At 41.9% G+C, this 18,059-nt stretch overlaps 1 protein-coding gene across 5 annotated transcripts in view; it reads left to right on the top strand.

Annotated features, from left to right (window-relative positions):
* MARCHF8 (membrane associated ring-CH-type finger 8) overlaps positions 1 to 14,177 on the top strand; it is an 87,414-nt gene extending 73,237 nt beyond the window's left edge. For 3 of the 5 annotated variants that reach the window (XM_039709018.1, XM_039709019.1, XM_039709017.1), the window contains 5 exons: positions 551 to 630; positions 942 to 1,787; positions 3,688 to 3,868; positions 6,579 to 6,726; positions 9,244 to 14,177. In XM_039709018.1, coding sequence (XP_039564952.1) covers positions 551 to 630; positions 942 to 1,787; positions 3,688 to 3,868; positions 6,579 to 6,726; positions 9,244 to 9,548 — 1,560 coding nt within the window. In that variant the 3' untranslated portion in view covers positions 9,549 to 14,177. The remainder of the gene's footprint in view (positions 1 to 550; positions 631 to 941; positions 1,788 to 3,687; positions 3,869 to 6,578; positions 6,727 to 9,243) is intronic. The other 2 variants (XM_039709021.1, XM_039709020.1) reach the window with 1 other exon arrangement.
* The last annotated feature ends 3,882 nt before the right edge of the window (positions 14,178 to 18,059 follow it).

The raw sequence follows: 18,059 nt of genomic DNA, 5'->3' as shown, positions 1-18,059 counted from the left end.
AAAGTACACTAAGTACTTCAGGGAATGGTCTGGGTTGGCAGATGGTGCTCATGTGCTAGTAAGGAATATAAGTCCTCAGGTTGTGTTTGACTTACTGAGTTACTGCTGGTTCTGTTCTGTGAAGAAAACCCCAAGCCTCTAATCTCTTGCCATCATTGTTGGAAGAAGGATTAGCTATTACATGGTAGCTAAATTACAACTAGTTTATACACACGCTTCCCTCTAATTATTCTAATTACTGTAGCATTGCTCATTTCCTGAGCTATTGTTCTGTGCAATGTTTGACAGCTGGCAGGTTCCACTCCAGAGATGCCTGCAGTTGACCTTGGGGTAAAACATTTCTGTTCTGATAACTACTTCTCCAGGGATGAAACTCCGTGACCTTTCTTGCATTTAACAGTAAAGTCACTTTCTTACAACTAGCCCTTGAGTATCTGCTGTAGAGTGATATCTGACTCCATATGCTGTGTTTCACCCTGAAGGTGATTGCTCTGCATACTGACTCCTGACTTGAGGATGTTTTTGTTTGTTTGTTTTAATTTCACTGCAGGCTGGAAGTCCAACCTCTGTCTCTGCCCCTCATAGCTTCTCTCGGACTTCTGTTACGCCATCCAACCAGGACATCTGCAGGTAAAGTGTGCCATTTGCGTGGCTGCAGTGAGGCTCAGACAAGGTTCAAATTAAGGAAAAGCAAAACTGAAAAAGCATGTTTATGGGGAAGTAGGAGATGTGGGGTTCCCACTTGAAGCATCCCATTTGTTTGACTCGACTGCTGTCTAACACTGCTTTGTTAAATCCTACTGACTGTTTGGCCCTGCTATGTTTGCCATTCCCACACTAGCTGTAATTCTCATTTCTTCACTTTTAATTATACATGTTCTCTTTTTTAATTTTTTTTTTTTTTTACTTTCTGTGCTTTTATTCCACTATTCTGCATGCAGTTCCAGTGCAGTGTTTTCTGAGTGTTGTCATCACAGTCCAGTGCAGTCTGCTGTTGTCTTGAAAAATCCGCACTGCCCGAGCCCTCTGACACAAGGGGTCACTGTGACAGTAATCTGTCAGGACACGTTACATGCAGCAAAGAGAAACTCCCGTGGGCAGGATCGGGGCCAGGCACTCAGGTCTGCAAAGAATGTAAAGCCCAGCCGCACCCTGAAATTCTCCAAGTCCCTCAATGACGTGGACCAGAAGGCGCAGAGCACCAGCGAGTGCTTTGATTATGTGGAGCGAACACGCTCAGAAGGCAAACTGACCCTGAATCAAGAGCAGTGTTTAAGGATTAACAAATTTCATCTTAAAGAGAGGAAACCGCTGAATCTCAGGCCTCTTTCTTTTAGCAATTCTAAGCACTCCTATATCCCTTCCCTTTCCAACTACTCAAGTGCATCGGGAGGAGCAGAGAACCACAGCGCTGTACATATCCCCCTGCTGGAGGACAAGGTGGACCATGACTCCTCAAGGAGCAAAAAACTGTTGCGTTACCTTTTTTCCTTCTCCCACACCTCCAGCATCAGCAGCCTGCATAAATTTCACGAACTGGAGAGCTATTCCAGTCACTTCCAAGCTGACAAATCCTCCAGCATGCTGGTGGAAAGCACAGACTTCTGCTCTGATGATATGGGAGATGATGACGTCTTTGAGGACAGCACCTCAGTGAAACTCAAACCAAAAGAGCAGCGGGCACCACTCTGTTCAATTGAGAAGGACAGTGACCTTGACTGCCCTTCCCCCCTCTCAGAAAAGTTACCCCCTCTGTCCCCTGTGTCCACATCGGGGGATACCTGCAGGTTGGTTTACCAGAGAACCACCTACCTTTTTAACCCTCCCATGTGCAGTGGTGACTGTTCTGCTTTTCCCTGCCTTTGTGCTGATTCTGTCTCTTCTTTTACCTTGCTAATGCAGTATGTATGTTTTGGAGCATGCAGCCTTCTCTCTGCCATCCTACACCCCTGTGATGCACTTAACAAGGCTACTAAGCAAAATAACTTCCTTTGGAGTCAAATAAATTCTCCTAAAATTTATTTCAGGTTTGGGGTTCTGAGATATTTTATCAGTGCCCAAACTGAGAATACTATGAGAGACACAGCTACGCATCATAAAGGTCAAGCTGAACATGTCTTAGTTTTTAATAAGCTAAGTGTGTTGTCCTGACAGCACTGCTAGTTTGGTCAGAGTGGGGGGGATCAGGAGGAAAACAGACTGCCTGAAAATTGCTTGTGAGATCAGATCAATATAGCTTTAGATTTTTTTTTCCCCTCTCAGTTTGTATCCCACCACACTTTTTTATTTGTTACAGGCTTCCTGGTTGTCTTGGTTAAAGGATATCTGAGCGCTGGCTGTTAGTGGTAGGCCTGTGTGATGTCCATAGTGTGAGGTTCAAAAATTATGGATGTCCTTATTCCAGCTACAGAGAATTAATCATGTTCCCAGGTGTCAGGAACAAGAAGATCTGGACTGTCTTCACGGTGACTTGTCTACTGGTCTGCCCTGTCCCACATCAGAAATGTGCTTGAGGAGCAAGAGTCATCAAGTTCAGGAGCAAATGTTTAATCCTTCTACCTAGCATTTTATTATCCTAGTCTTTCGCCTCCCTGACAGCACTTCCTAAAGCTGCCTTTGTTATTACTTCCCAATATTATTTTATTTCCCCCCTCATTACTACCATATCTAGTTCTGTATTGGCTTACCATGAAGATGCTGTTGTAATCCACCCACGCCTTCATTTCCACTTGCCAGCTATCAGCAAGGTCACAAGAGGCAAGATGCTACACATCAGTACGAGATTTCAGTAATAGACAGGGATGGCAGCAGGCCAGAATGTACTTCACATTTGCTTGGTAACTTGTATTCATTCCCTGAGCTCCTCACCATCCCCCTTTCAATTCATGACCTCTTCCACATGGTTAGAAGAACTTCACAATGCTTGATGCTACCTAGGGGCTGGGTATAAATTGAATCTGGAAATCAAATGTCAGCAGCTGGTAGTAATTCTTTATCAGATGTCTTTGCTGTTTGCACAGTTAGGCTGTGAGAAAAATAGGGAATTTTGCAGAGCTGATGCTTCCTTAGCAACACTTGCTAAGTCAGATTTGGAGAAGCAAAACCATTTAGAGTGTTTTGGGGTTCTGATTCAGTGCTGTAGTTTTGCATTGTGAATCTGTCTCTTAGGAATTTGCATTGGAATTAATCACTTGTGTAAAATCCAGGCTGTCTAAATTCAGGATCCTGGGGTGGACTGTTTCACCACTGGTATTGGAATTTTGTTTTATCTTCTATTTCAGACCATAGTACATGAGTAGCTGTACCTCTCTGTGCATATTTTGTCTTGGGAAGTGCTGTCTGATCTGTTTAAATGCTATTTGCAGTTAAGTGCTATTGGTCTGGGTGAAACGTTGTCATTTCTTGATCCATTTTTTCTTTCAGGTACTGCATTTCTGTCAGGCTCTATATGTGTGCATCATCTGTGAGAAAGTTATCTCTGTCTGTGCTTAATTATTTTGTGCCTGTGTATGTACTTGTGCAGCAATTGAGTTGTTTAGTTTTAGCTCCTTTGTGGAACACATTCCTTTGATTTATATGTCTCGGAATCCTCAGTGAACATCCATGTGTGATCACAGATATTACATGGCTCTTCCACATCCTTTCTGCTTCCGCTTCCCCTAATGAGCAGCTTTGCTTCTGATTCAGGATATGTCACTGTGAAGGAGATGATGAGAGCCCTTTGATTACCCCCTGTCACTGCACGGGAAGTCTTCACTTTGTGCACCAGGCCTGCCTGCAGCAATGGATCAAGAGCTCGGATACGCGATGCTGTGAGCTGTGCAAGTATGAGTTCATCATGGAGACAAAACTGAAGCCTTTGAGAAAGGTAGGCACAGGACCTGCTTCCCCCAGAGCATGCTTTGTTAAACAGAGATCCACTCTGGAACAGGCTGTGCCCATGAGCCTGGAGCACCCACCATGTATTTATTAATGGTTTTGTGCCTCCTTAGTAAGTCTGGACAGTCTTGTATAGGTACGAAAGAATTTGAATTAATACCCTGGCAAATTCAACATCACAGGAATCCAGCTCTGATAAGAGCTGTTACAGCCCAGCAGCTTTCTGTGTGTGTGTGTGAATATATATATATATATATATCCATGCAACAATCTGATTTTTTTCTTTAGATTTTACAGCACAAAACTCTACAGTTACCAGTATTTTTTTTAATGGGGAGCTTTGTATTACCGTTAGCTGCTTTAGTTTGTGGCTCTAAGATCCACATGGCTTTTAAGTTCTCTTCAAAATATGAGGATTTTACATTAAATTTACTTTAAATCACACTTCTTGGATGTGATTTAGTTAAAATTTGTAGCTTTCCTTTTCTCTTTAAAGGATCAGACTTAGTGAAAATAATACGTTGTAAGTAGAAGATGGTTCCCTGTTAAATGTGGTTTAATTTTTACCTTTTCTTAGGCTGGGAATGACTAGAACCTGTATTTTTGTTTAATAGATAAGTATCTTTCATAAATCTGGTGACTTAAAGTATAGGTGCTTCTATCCTCATTTTGTTCTCCCACATCCTCCAAGCTTTCAGTTGTCCTGACATCAGGATTTTGAGATGAAAGTCACTGGTATTCTTAGCACAGACAAATCTTGCCGTATCTACCAAAGTGGATGAGGTTAATAATGATAACCTCAGTCTGGAACTAGAATAAATGAAAAACATTAAATTCAGTTATGATGAGCCTAAATCATGTAGGATGAGAAGTTTGGAATGTAGCTGTCCAAAAACTGTTATGAGAACTTATCCAAATCCTAGAAGTGACTTCTGACAGAAAATAGAGCAGATTTCAAAGACTTCTTATTTTTTCAGAGAGATGTACTCTCTGCAAAGTGTAGAGCTTAGCATGTCCAGTGGACAGTCTCTTTCTTATGACTGTGGTGGAGCATTGCCTTCTAAAAATGCAGATTTTAGCTTTGTACCCCCTTGGCAGAGAGTGTAGTTGTTTCTGAGCTGCAGAATTGGTCATCATAAGCCTTGTTGTCTGCACAGGCAATACTTTGCACATAGGACAGGAAAGAAATTACTCTGGAGAATCCAAAGAAGAGTTGTAGTTGTCAGTTGACTGCTGGCTTTTTTCTGTGCTCACTCTGCCTGAAGTGGGTGGTGAACATTTTCTGAATATTTGTGCCCTGTGGGGGAAAAAGAAAGTTGTGCACCTTCAGAAATGAGTCACTCAACATCATTAGTTATATCTGAACAGGTCATCTGTGGGAAGCAGACAAGTTGCCAGAAGGTAGGGATGGAGCCATAAATAGAAGGATTTTGCCTCTCAAATACATAAAAAGAGTCCTTTTAGAAGTTCAGCTGCAGCAACAAAATAAGATGCCTCTGTATCTTCAACTCAGCCCTTATGGTAGCCTTTAAGTCGGGAGAAAATATCCTGGAACTGGTGAGTATGATCAGGATGAGACAAATAATAGGGCATCTCCTTGTCTTGTAGGGCAGAAATGGAATTAAACTTCCATGGCATCTTAAGGTTGTATTGCAGCATTGGGCTGTTCAAACGCTAATTTACTAAGGGAAGAGAGTGAGAACAAAATGTGTCATGGCTCAAATGAAGATAAGGGCAGACAAGAGAGAGATTTGAGAATTTCAGTGAAAAAAACCAGACATTAAATCTAAATTTTCTCCTGTGCTTTTTTTTTGTTGTTGTTTCTTTTAACAATACTTGAAAAGTCCAGAACTGCTGACTGTTTTAAGTGGGAAATGTCACATGCTGTGTCATCAGAATAATACAGCAGGGACCTACAGATTTGAGTCTCCTCTCTGGGCTAGTGTGCGATTTGCAGAATATTTTCTGTTTTGCTTTTCAGTCATCTCTCTTGAAGCAGTGAGGTGGTGCAAGCTGGTTTTGTAACTGTGGAGCCAGCAGTTCACAGGAGGTATTGTCCAGCAGAGGAGCCCAGGCTGTGGAACAGAAAAGAGAACTGTAAATTAGTTAAAGCACAGGTCCTTCTGGCTCTGTAAAAGCATTTGCAAATAGATTTAACATGGTTGCCTTTTAGCAAAATAATTTGATTAATTTGTACTTTCTATCAAAAGGCAACACCTTTTTATAGAAGCAAAAGCAATTTTCTATTTAAAATACAACATGCAAAGGGATGTCTTGTCCAATGTTTTTTCTAAAATGATTGAAAAATACAGCTTTTTAGTACAAGAAGCCTAGCATGTCATTCCTGGAAGTACTCAATTATTTTGCCATGTTGAGGTTTGGATGCCCACATAACTAGAAATGTGGCTTGGGCTGACAAAGAGTCTGTTGGCAGCACAGAGATGATCACAAAGTCTGTGTATCATGTTTCAACCATTCTCATTTTTGTGGCAGTGGAAGCAATAATTCAACATAATGAATGATTTCAAGCATACACATGCTGTGACCAAAGTAATGATGCCATCTGACTTTTAGAATCCTTGTTAGAAGGAAACTGGTCTCCTGCCTGGTTTTTGTTCTTTTCAATATTCTCTTTTCATACTGTCTAGTAACTACAATAAACTCCTAATCTCTTGCTCTGGTTCCTGGTTTCTTGCCAGTGGGAGAAGCTGCAGATGACAGCCAGCGAGAGGAGGAAGATCATGTGCTCTGTAACATTCCATATCATTGCCATCACCTGCGTTGTGTGGTCTCTCTATGTCCTCATAGACAGGACTGCTGAGGAGATTAAACAGGGACAAACTACTGGTATGTTGCTTGCTTATCTTCCCACTTATTCTCTTGGAATAATTCTTTATCCTGATTGCAGAGAGGATGTGGAACATGAGTGTTAAACTCGTCAGCTTTACCCTGGTGTTGGGTTGGTTTAAAAGCACAGTTCAAAAATTATTTAGTTAAATCAGTAAATTAACCAGTGAATTAATCTGTGGGTACTTTTTAAATCTATTTCAGGTCAATTTAGTTTGCAGTTGTGAAATGCGTGGTTCTGAGAGCTAATCCACTGTAGCCAGATGCAAAGTTGCACTGTCTCAGCAAATTTAGGTCTAAATTTGCAGATAAGGATATAAGCATTTGTTTGCTGCTATGACTACCTTTAAAGTGGGCATAACGGGAACTTTTTAGAAAGAGAAGAAGTAAGAGGAACCTAAATTCAAGTCTTTGAGGTAAATCCAACAGGGTTTTCTTTCCATTCAGTCATCTGTGCGGTGGGTTAGTCATCAGTGAGAGCCATGTTAGGCTGGGAAAAGGTTTATGAGTGATTGCACTTGAAGCAGAAGAAATTCACGTTGAATATTAGGACTCCAATTTGCACAGCTGAGATAAGATGCTTACAATCTTATCAAGGGCTGCACCCTCAGTGCACAGGTACCTTAGCTTCTTGAATAGAAGGTTTTCTTCAGTATGTCAGCAGTAAAAGTACCAAGCTGAAATGTGTCTACACAGGTATGCTAGGCTGTGGATTTGCAGCTGTCACAAAACTGTTCCTCAGGCAGCTGAGCTGAAGATGGGGTAGAATGGATGGAAGCTGTTAGAAGGCAAGCTGTCCTTGCTTGCAGACCACTGCGTGCCAACTAGACATGCAGGTGGAAAATGTTTTGCTGGTGATGGAACAGTGTCCTTCAGGGAGGTGGTTGAGCATTGATAAACCTGTAAATCCACAGAGCTGTTACAGTCTCTTCAGAGGAGAATCACTTGAAATTAAAAAGTTATCCTCTCGTTTCTCATTTAGGCTATAGCTGCATTGTTCACTACTTCAGTCAGGAAGCTGCTTTCAGTGAAATCTCTTAGTTTCTGTTCCATCCAACCCCATTTTTTTCATGAACAGTGAACATTATTGGCCTTTCAAAAGTGTAAGGTTTCCATATGATAATGAAAAGGATATGTTTTCACAACGTTATCGTCTCCAAGTTATTTTTTCCTGGAAATATACTAGATTAACATAACTAGGAGGAATGATGTGAATATTTGGTACGTATTATAGTGCTTTTTTTCCTCCTTTCATTTGGATTCTAAATCCTGGGAATGCTGTAATGAGGTGGGTGATGCAGGAAGTGTGTGTGGATATATATTCATGTCCACACAGGGGCAAGCATGTACTGTCTACAGACAGCATCAGACAGCTCACCTTTGAGTCAGAGGGTCAGATATGAATCACAGGTGGGATTTCATCAGCAGTAGGGCTGCAATGCCCTTTGTATTTTGGGACTAAAATATTTTAATTCCTCCCTCACTGCCATGCCTTTCCAAAACCACACCAAGCCTGTGTCTTGGTTAAAACTTTGAAGAGTTGGAAAGACACAATTTTATTCTCTGAAAAACCTGATAATGGTTGATTCAGCATAGTTTCATATCCATCTTGTGATGGCACTTACTTTAAAGAGGCTGGATGAATACAGGACCTATGTAAGCAGAATATGTATAAATAGAATAGTTTTTAATTTAAAAGTCATTGATAGAAATGTAACAAGATCCACTGTCTAAATGCTGAAGCTAGACAAATTTAGGCAAAAAAGTGATGGTGGTAGTTTTTAAGGACAGAGGGTAAGCTTGGAATGCTCCAGCCTCTCCAGCACTTGCAGTTTTGTATCAGAGGAGATGCTCTTGTTCAGGTACAAGTTACTGAGTGTGAGGAAGATAAAATTTTCCTTGTCCGCATAACAAATGTGTCAAATTATATGGTAACAATCATTCCTTTATGTCTCCATGTGTTGTGTGATCACAGAGTAGAACAGACTTGTTGGGTCACTGAGTTGAGTCTCTGCTATGAAGAGGAAGCCATGCCATAGAATCCCTTTCATAATTTGATCCAGTCTTTGTTTAAAAACAGGTGTAAAAGGACCTAAGCATATTACTGGTGGTTGCCTTGACTCTGTGACTGTGCTGCATCAAGGCTCAGACACAGAAAATCAGTTGTTTTGGTTTTTTTCTCTGGTGGGGAAGAATACGATACGTGAAGCAGAAGTCTGTGTGTTTGACTCAAAAAGGAAAAGCCAGACAGGAAAAATTGCAAAATAAGAATAGCTGGCATGACCCAAAGTCTGTGGCAGTTTCCTTAGAGTACATTTTTAAAAGATCCAGTTTAGTCCAGATTAAGAAAGTTTGGCCGTAGTAAATTAAACTACTTACATAAAGTTTGGAAACCCAACAAGACCTCTATATAAAAATACCCTCCTGGAGAGGTGGTAGGATGATTTCCAGGGCCTGCTGTTTGACTGGCAGTTTCTGAGATTAATTTAATTCTTCTTTTTATTTTTTTACTTCCAGGTATTCTAGAGTGGCCATTTTGGACTAAGCTGGTAGTTGTGGCTATTGGTTTCACTGGAGGACTTCTATTCATGTATGTACAATGCAAGGTGTACGTACAGCTGTGGAAGAGACTTAAAGCTTATAACCGAGTAATATATGTACAAAACTGTCCGGAAACTAGCAAAAAGAATATTTTTGAAAAACCTGCACTAATGGAGCCAAACTTCGAAAGTAAAGAAATGTTTGGGGTTCACCATTCAGACACAAACTCTTCACATTACACAGAGCCAGAAGACTGTGCTGCGGAAATCCTTCACGTCTGATTGCTAGGTGGAAGGGGTATTTCCCCATGTCCTTGAAGATTTGAATATCATTGTTTACTGCAAACTGCTCTACCTTTTTAACATCAGCAAACAGCTGAGGGCTGGCGGATGAATTTTTTACATTTGTTTTCTTTGTTGGAATTTTTTTAAATCCCTTAGGCATATCTGTCAATGTCATTGTGGTTGCATACCTCTCAACATTTTGTGTCTCATACTGGCTGATCAAAGAGCCACAGGATATTGGGTAGAATGAGCCTTGGGTTTGGTATTAAGGAAGCCGCTAGCGAGCTGTCACCAACTTCGTGGAGTCTGTTACTTTAGAACATGATTCTTAAGTAATTCTGGAGGATGTGTAGTGTGGGGTTGGTTGGTTGGTCTGTTCTTTATGTGTGATGAAGGAGGTTGTCCCAGACAGTGAGAGAAATGAGAGGGAGTCTAATCTACCACTAACACTGCCACTAACATTGTGTCTCAAACAGCAGGTGTAAAATTTTGCTTTACATATTGCAATGAGACTTACAAAGCATATAGCACTTTTAAAAATCTTTATTTTGTGATATATATGTCAAATGAGAATGAAACTTGAAAGAATGTGTCATTTTTGAAACATTTCTTAATTCTTTACCCCATCTATTCTTCTGAAACATAAACCTCTTGCCTTATAAAAAAAAATTTAAATTTCAGCCTGTGATTTCCCACACACGCCCACATTATCTTACTAAACGTAACACTAAAAATTCTGTCTCTTTGGGTTTCCCTTGAGGAGCAATTTTCTTCAAAGGATATTGCACTTGTGACTTGTGTATGAGGAGTAGTGGGTGTGTACAATGTTTGTTTTCAGTGGTTTCAGTGTTCTGTTTTGGGGATTGGTTTTGATTTTTTTCCCTGACAGGTCAGACCATCAACACACCTGTGCATATACACCTGATGTAGTTTTCATTCCAAACCATTGGCAAAGGGTTTGTTGCTATATTGATAAAAATGTGAGCTGTTACAGAAAAAAGGAAACTTAGTTAATACAGCTGAAACTGGTTTTCTTTCTTTAGTGCTGTGTCGTGTGTGAAATACCCAAGAATTTGATGTTGGCAGAGGAGATGCTGACATACAAGTCTAGGAAGTAAATATCACATTAAGTGGATAAATTTAAAAATACCTGCTTGATGTGATGCACTGTGTGGTCAGAGAATAGTATATATCTGTGCTTTTGGATTTGGGACTGGCTTTTTAATCAGTCAGCATTCATGCAAAGAGAGGGACAGCTTTAAAATCTGTTTGCAAGGCTTTTAGTTGCCCAAAGCCTGGGGTGTCTGCAGTTGATTTGTTTGTCCAGTCTGTTTCACTGCACCACTGTCCAGCTTTAAGCCCTCATTTAACCAAAGTCTCAGCGTGATTAGAGCAGAAACGAAGCCCTATGAAAAGTCAGCACATGAGGCCTCTGCATTTGAAAGCTGACTTTCCCTACCTGAGCCTGTCTAAATCTCTGTCAAGTCAATGATGATAATATGGCTGGTCTTAGTATGAGTTGCCTGGACTTCTCAGGTAAAAGTTTCTGTTTACTTGTTGAGATAGTGAACTAAATTCTTAGCTCTAGTTCAAGTTTCACTTAGTGTTTTTGAAGTACAACTTTGGGTACATTCTTTTCATAGTAAAAGCAGCTGCTTTAAGACTTCTTAATATAACAGTAAGAGATCAGGGATTTTTTCCTTAAAATGTAATATTAATTTATTTCTAAATCAATATTTTAATAGAAGGCAGAGAAGGGACTCTGGTAAGAGAACACTCATCCCAATGGTTTCTAGAAGATGTTAGAGGAAAAGCACATGTGCCTCTGTCACTTCATGCTTGAAGCTGTCTGTGATCTTCATGAACAACATGGTACCTTGTTCTTGAGATGTGTTAAAACATCCAGACCTCTGGGCAGTCCTGGTAAACTGCACTGACATGGATTTGTGTACTGTACTAGCTGTCAGGATGTCCTGTGCTTAAGTGATACAGGCAGACAAACCCTGCATACCCTGCTAGTATTGGGGCAGTCTTTGTGACCATACACATGCAGAGTTTTTTGCCTGTGCCTGTCATAATTCAAAGTGCAATTACTCAAGACCTTTCCTGAGCTCTGCTGTGGATCATCCTCTTCTATTTTGAGAACCCAGATAATACACTGTCTCATTTTGTTTTCTGTATTGTTCTGTGAAAGATTCACTAGATAAACTCAGGTGGGTTAAGTATCAAGTCTTGCACACCTTCATGATGTCCTTCTGAAATGGGCAAGTGCACAGGCTGCCTGTCTGTGAGATGCTCACCTTACAGCTGCGAGATGCACAGGGCCAGCTGCCGAGCGATGCCGTGCGCGCGCTCTTCCCGTCTGCGGCCCGCGGGTGAAGTGAAGATGGACGAGTCCTGGTGTGAAACCCGGCTGTTCCCCAGCTCACCTGAGCAGCTCTGGCACGAGCAATGTTCTGACATGGCCAATACAGCGAAGATGGACGAGTCCTGGTGTGAAACCTGGCTGTTCCCCAGCTCACCTGAGCAGCTGTGGCGTGAGCAATATTCTGATATGGCCAATACAGCACACCACAACTTGCTGGTTCTGCTTCAGTCACTGTTGTACAGGGTTCTAAGGTGAAACATTGCAAAATCTCATTCGGTGTTTTGGAAGCTGCATGTGGAATGTGCCAGGTATTGTGGAGTAGTCAGGGTACTGAAGGTTTTTGCTGTGCCCCTGAGTATCTTAACTTGTAAAGAAAAATCATCTCCAGCAAAATCACTTGGGGAAAAATACTTGTGAATGAAAATGTTTAAGCCAGTGTTGCTGCTAACAATTCCCCATCCCAGTAGTTCTTTTCGGAATGAAAATTAAGGTCTATTATTTAAACTCTTTATACTGCTTAGGAATGCTCATACCAGGAAAGGCTGCAGAAGAGATCCATCTGTCAGGGGGTTTCATTTATGCTGGTGACACTTCTCATGCTGATTCTTGCTTGGTGTTGATGGTGAGCTTCTGGAGATGCAGTTCTCTGCTTCTGCATGGTGCCATCAAATGTTTGAGAAGGCTGAATGGTGCTTTTTTTCTTCTTTCTCCTCAAGAAGATACTGTTGACTTTTTTCAGCTTCCAGCTGTGAGGCACTGATGCCTGCTCAGGTGAGCTCTGTCCTTTCCATTCAGATGTCAGTAAGGGGAACAATCACCCCCTGTTAGATCAGGCTTTCCACTACTTCCTTCTGGCAGCTTTTGAAATTACTGAAATAGAAGCCTGGTCCTTGTACCTTGGCCAAAGTTAGCTTGAGTTACCATGAGGCTTTTCTGAGACCAGAATTTAAGTAGGAGGGAGCATAGGCTTAATGCCATCTGCTACAGTCCCTTCCTTAGGTTGCCAGAGCCTTTTCTGATATGTCCAGTACCCCAGATAACTGACCCCATTCTATTGACAGCACTCCTGTCCAAAAAGGCACCATCTGGGCCAAGAAAATTCCCCTTCTGTGTCACGTTTGATGAATCTGCCAGGTCATGAACGTGCATGATGTTAGAAATATAGGTGTGTGCTGCAGGAGGTCAATCCTGTGTGAGAGCTGATGAGATACTAAATTCCTGTGGATTCTCAGGACTTTTTTCAACTGTAAGCCTCTGTTTTGGGAGTGAGAGTGGTGTTTCAAATGTGCTCTGAAGAGATGGCCAGACCCTGGGACAGCACCCTCTGGTTGAGTGTCACTGAGATTAGCTTTGCTTAAGCACTCTGTGAAGGGTTAGAGAAACACTGGGCTTCCGTGCTGTACCTGGGAGTTCCTGGCAAGCAGTTGTAACTCTGTTCAAGCCAGGCCTCTGTGAGTACTGATCAGAGCACGAGGCCCACTTGGTGCTGTAAGGAAAGGGGCTGCTTGGCCTGCCTCTCATGGGAAACCTTGGAAGTGATGCATGGATGCCACCAAGTGCAGGAACTGGTTGCTTCTGCCCTATGTGTGGCAGAATATGTATCTGTTGCAAAGTAGGAGCCAGATCCAAATTTCTCCTAAAGCTGACGTGTGTTAAGATACAGATTTCTGGTGTGGTCTGCTCTGGAGACTGGCCAGCAATGAAAATTGGAAGGTCAGCGACTCTGAGTTGGGTCCCTCTTAGATATGGGTAAAAAGGGTAAATACAAAAGCAAGGATATTGCTGGCTGGATTTCCTTAGTGTTGTATTAGATACACTAAGAAAATTTTTAAGTGGGACCTTTTATTTTGTGATTATTTTTTAGTTTTGAGATATTGCGGTGTCTGTATATTCCAATGAAGTACTGAAAACACTTGTCTTTGTATAGAAGATAACTGTTTAAAAATTGCAGCTAATCTTGTATTTAGGTAAAACATTTGTAGATAGGTAATTGTATAATATTGAAGAACTTTACACTGGCATGTGTTGTATAACGTTTATACAAGACACTTCATACTTCTGCAGAATTTTTTAGTTATTAAATTTCTAGTAACTTAATGTATAGTTTTGTATCCTTTCATGTATGTTCGTTTTCTCAGTATTACCACTTGCAGAATTATTTTTAGTTTCTTAAACTGTAATTGGTTATTTGTGTGTGATACACAGGGTTATTGACTGCAGCAATAAAGTGTTTCTATAAAAAAACAGAAAAACCCAAACCCCTTATAGTATCCATTTTGTTTGAAAAAGCATGGAGAGAAAAATTGAGTAAGATGATGATCAAAACACAGAACTTGATGGCTCTTCTATGTAACAGACCAGTGCAGAGTAGCATCCCATGATAATTTGATGATAAAATAATCCATAACGATAAAGGCATTGTAACCATTGGAATAATTGGGCAACTCCTTTGATGCAGATGCTTTGGCCTCAAGTGCAGGAATCATGGGGAGAAGTTTCTGGCATCTGCCATGCAGGAGGAGGAGAGAGAGGATTCTCATGGGCCTTCTGGAATCAGCACTGCTTGGGGCATCAACTGCTTCATATCTGAAGTCAGCATTTTCACATGCATCTGTGTAGAGGTGCAGAGCAGAAGATGATCATTGCTATGATTTTCCTCTAGGAAGAATATTCATTTTGTGTACAGAAGAGGAAATCTTTAGCAGTTTCACTAGAATACATGTCTAGCACCAGTAGGTCAAGGAAACTGCATGGCTGTGAGAGAACTTTGTTACAAATTCATACACACCAAAGAGCAAAGACCTGGAGAGTTGTGTCTGTAACAGACAAAACAGGGCTCAAAGAAAAGCTTTTAATTTCTATTTAAGTAGTAATTAGTTTTTCATTTTCTTTTAGGTAAGGAAGGGAAGGAAATCTTAAATCTGCAACCCTGAAGAGGTGTCTTCCATGCAAAACAAAAGTGTCTGTCCTGCATTCCCTTAGTAAAGAAAGTCTGGCTGTGGTAAATTAAGCTACTTATATAAAGTTTGGAAATCCAACAAGACCTCTATACAAAAATACCCTCCTGGAGAGGTGGTAGGATGATTTCCAGGGCCTGCTGTTTGACTGGCAGTCTCTGAGATGAAAAGCTGATAAATGGTTTAAGGAACAGAGCCCACAAAGCCATCTGGCTGCCAGTTAAAAAGTGTTCCTTGTCTTGGGCTCAGGCATCTCGAGTTAATTATAAATTAACTTACTTCCTCTTGTAAACTTTATTTTCATCTGAAAGAGTATTACTGTCACTGTGTGAAGTGTGTCCATCTCTGAGGAACAGAACAGCATTGGCTCAGCAGCATATGGCACAGCTGTGACTCCAGGAACAGGATTTTTCCTCTGGTCCCCAGGAACTGGAGCTGGCTGGTGAGTAGTTACTGGCTGGCAGGACCAGCATGCCTTGTCTCTTGGAGCAGGGCAGAAGGAGGCAGGTAGGAAGCAGAAGGGAAGCATTTTGCAAGGTCCATGGGTGCCCTGTGGAAGCCACAAAGGTGTCAGAAGATGTGACTCCAGCTGCTGATTCTGAAAACCAAGTCCTCTCTCAAAAGCATGGCTGCTGCCTGCACTGCTGCTCAGCCCCCTGCACTGCTGCAGGACATCTCCCATCCCACTTCCCACAGCCATTCTGTGCACCAGCCTCCTGTGAGCCACCCCTCCACTCCAGATTTCCCTATCCCCAGTGTGTTACCCACCTCATGCTGTGCTTGTCCTTTCAGTCTACTTGTGCAACCCAAATTTCCTTCCTCTTGCCCCCTTCCTCACTTGCCTCTGGGCCAGGCTGGCTGTGAGGCTTGTGCTAGGATGTACCAAATTGCAGACAGTGTGTGGTTGATAGGAATGACCATAGAAACACCCAGAAGCAACACTGCAAATAAAGGTCTGTGTCCCCTTGTGATCCCAGTTCTTCCAATAAATCCTCTAGGCTCCAGTCTCTGATGTGTAGGATGCTCTCTGACATTTTGGCATTGTGTTGTGTACCACAATACAGCAGAAGAGGATGATTTTTCACTGCCTTGGGATGGATGTATAACATAAAATCAGGCAAGAATATATCTCAATATAGAACAGAACAGGAAATCTCAGTACGTCTTGGCTAGATGGAGAAAGGAGGCAGAGGAGGTTTTTTTAAAAAAAAACAGGGCCCTGGACAAAGGAAATAGGAAGCAAATTCAGTGCATTATGCAGGGTAGAATAATTAGAAATGTAATATGGCTTAGGCAGGGTCGAGTGATGGCAAATTTTAGGAATAGTCTTTAAAGTGCATTCTAGGAAAAGGCAAGAATATGTCAGAGGAACTGAGATCTGAAAATCGAGAGTAGACTTTGAGAGTATTAGGGAGATAAATGAAGTTGTCTCAAAGGTTTTAACATCAGAGGAGGGTTTGAAATAACTGAATAAAACACCAGAAGGCTGTACAGAGTGGGGGGGAGATCACTACTCAGGGTGTGCTCATTAAATCCTGAAGCTTCAAGGAATCAGGCTTGCAATTCCTAGCATTTTTAGACTTTGCTGAAACAAACCTCCCAGTCAATTTTGCTGGCACCACCCTGCTGTGCTGGGTTGTTCTGATACTGTCTCAAAGGCCACCTGCAAACAAGGCAGGCCAAGCAGGCTTAGGAGAATGCATCACTGTTAGAGCTGTCGGGTCTGGTGCTGGGACAGCAGGTTCCTTTGTCATAGGGAACAGTTATCCTTGTGGCTGGGAGAGGACAGGAAATGTCTTGGGCTGGTGACTTGATCCCAGCTGTGAGAGCACAGCTGTCTTGGATAGTGATACATCATATCTGCTTTACCTCTGAGCATCCCAAAATAACTCACCAAGTACCATTGTCCCCTTCCTACAGATAAACTGAGGTCTCTAGAGCCTAGCTTGCCACTTATTCTGCTCTCATGTTTACCTTCTTGCTTTGAAAGTGCTCTATTAAAAGAGAACTGATTCTAATAGTGGGATTATCTAAACCAGTATTTCCTTGTGCCAGCAAGCTGATGGTTTATTTTATCCCAAAACTGCTTTCAGGACTATCCTAAATTCATGGTCATATATAAGCGGTTGATGTACACCAGAGAAATCAGATGTAAATTAAATCAAACCATTCCACTGAACAGCCTTCTTGCAGCCCTGGACCAAATCAAGCTGTGGCAGAAGTTAGAGGTATTATTTCAAGGATTAATTTGAACCTGTCTGATGTAGCATGAGTCTCTGTCAGGACTCTACCTTTGCTTCTTGGGCTTAGGAATTTTGCAGCAGTTTTCAGTCTCTCACTGCTGTTCTAATTTTGCAGTTGTCAAATGTGTGCAGCACAAAGTGATACCTGAAGAGCAGCCACTGATGCAGTTGCATTCCTTTTGTTTGCCTTGTCTGTGTTTTAACGTGCCCCATGCCTTTGCTCTCTCCTCCTCTTTAGCACTGTTACCTGCACAGCCTCGAGCAATGGTTTGGGGAGGGGAAACCTGAAAGCACATTGCTTTCTCTCTGCCTCCCTCCTCTCCTTAGGTGTAGCTGCACAGCTACATCTGCTGAGGAAGGACAGGATCTGCACATCCAGGGTAAGTGATGAGGTCAGGCAGTTCCAGATCCCATGGTCCTCAGGGCTGAGGGAGGTCTCCTAGCATCATGTTAACTGGGATGAAGGATCCAAGGAACACCAGTCCATAAAGAGAGTAGGAAGTTCATGGGGATAGAGAGACTGTCAGCCTCTTGCAACCTGGATGGTCCCTTGCAAAAAAGGTATAAAGATACCTTTTGTGTTGATACAGCAGCCCTGTTGAGGGTTGTGAGAGATTCAGCTGGTGCCAGAATTGTCGCTGCCTGCATGGCAGAGCAAGGACACTGTGCTGAGCTTTGCAACTCTAGAGTTCCTTCCTGGGCACTGAGGTGGGACAGAGGCAGTTCTACAAACAAGGAGGGTTTTTTCTCCCCATTCTGGTGGATTAATATGCAATTAGCATCCATATGTTTTCAGCTATTAAGCTTATGACCCTTAGATTATTTATGTAGCTTAGAAATTTCTGTAGGCTCTGCTGCTCCTCTCTGTCATTTGTTAATTGCTGCATTGTATCATTCCTCCCTACTCCCAGTATTAACATATTTCAGGAGGGCCATCTGC

This window comes from Passer montanus, unplaced genomic scaffold (genome assembly GCF_014805655.1).
Source record: "Passer montanus isolate IOZ18808 unplaced genomic scaffold, ASM1480565v1 scaffold21, whole genome shotgun sequence".
NCBI classification, from domain to species: Eukaryota; Metazoa; Chordata; class Aves; order Passeriformes; family Passeridae; genus Passer; species Passer montanus.
This window is presented reverse-complemented; position numbering and strand designations above follow the sequence as displayed.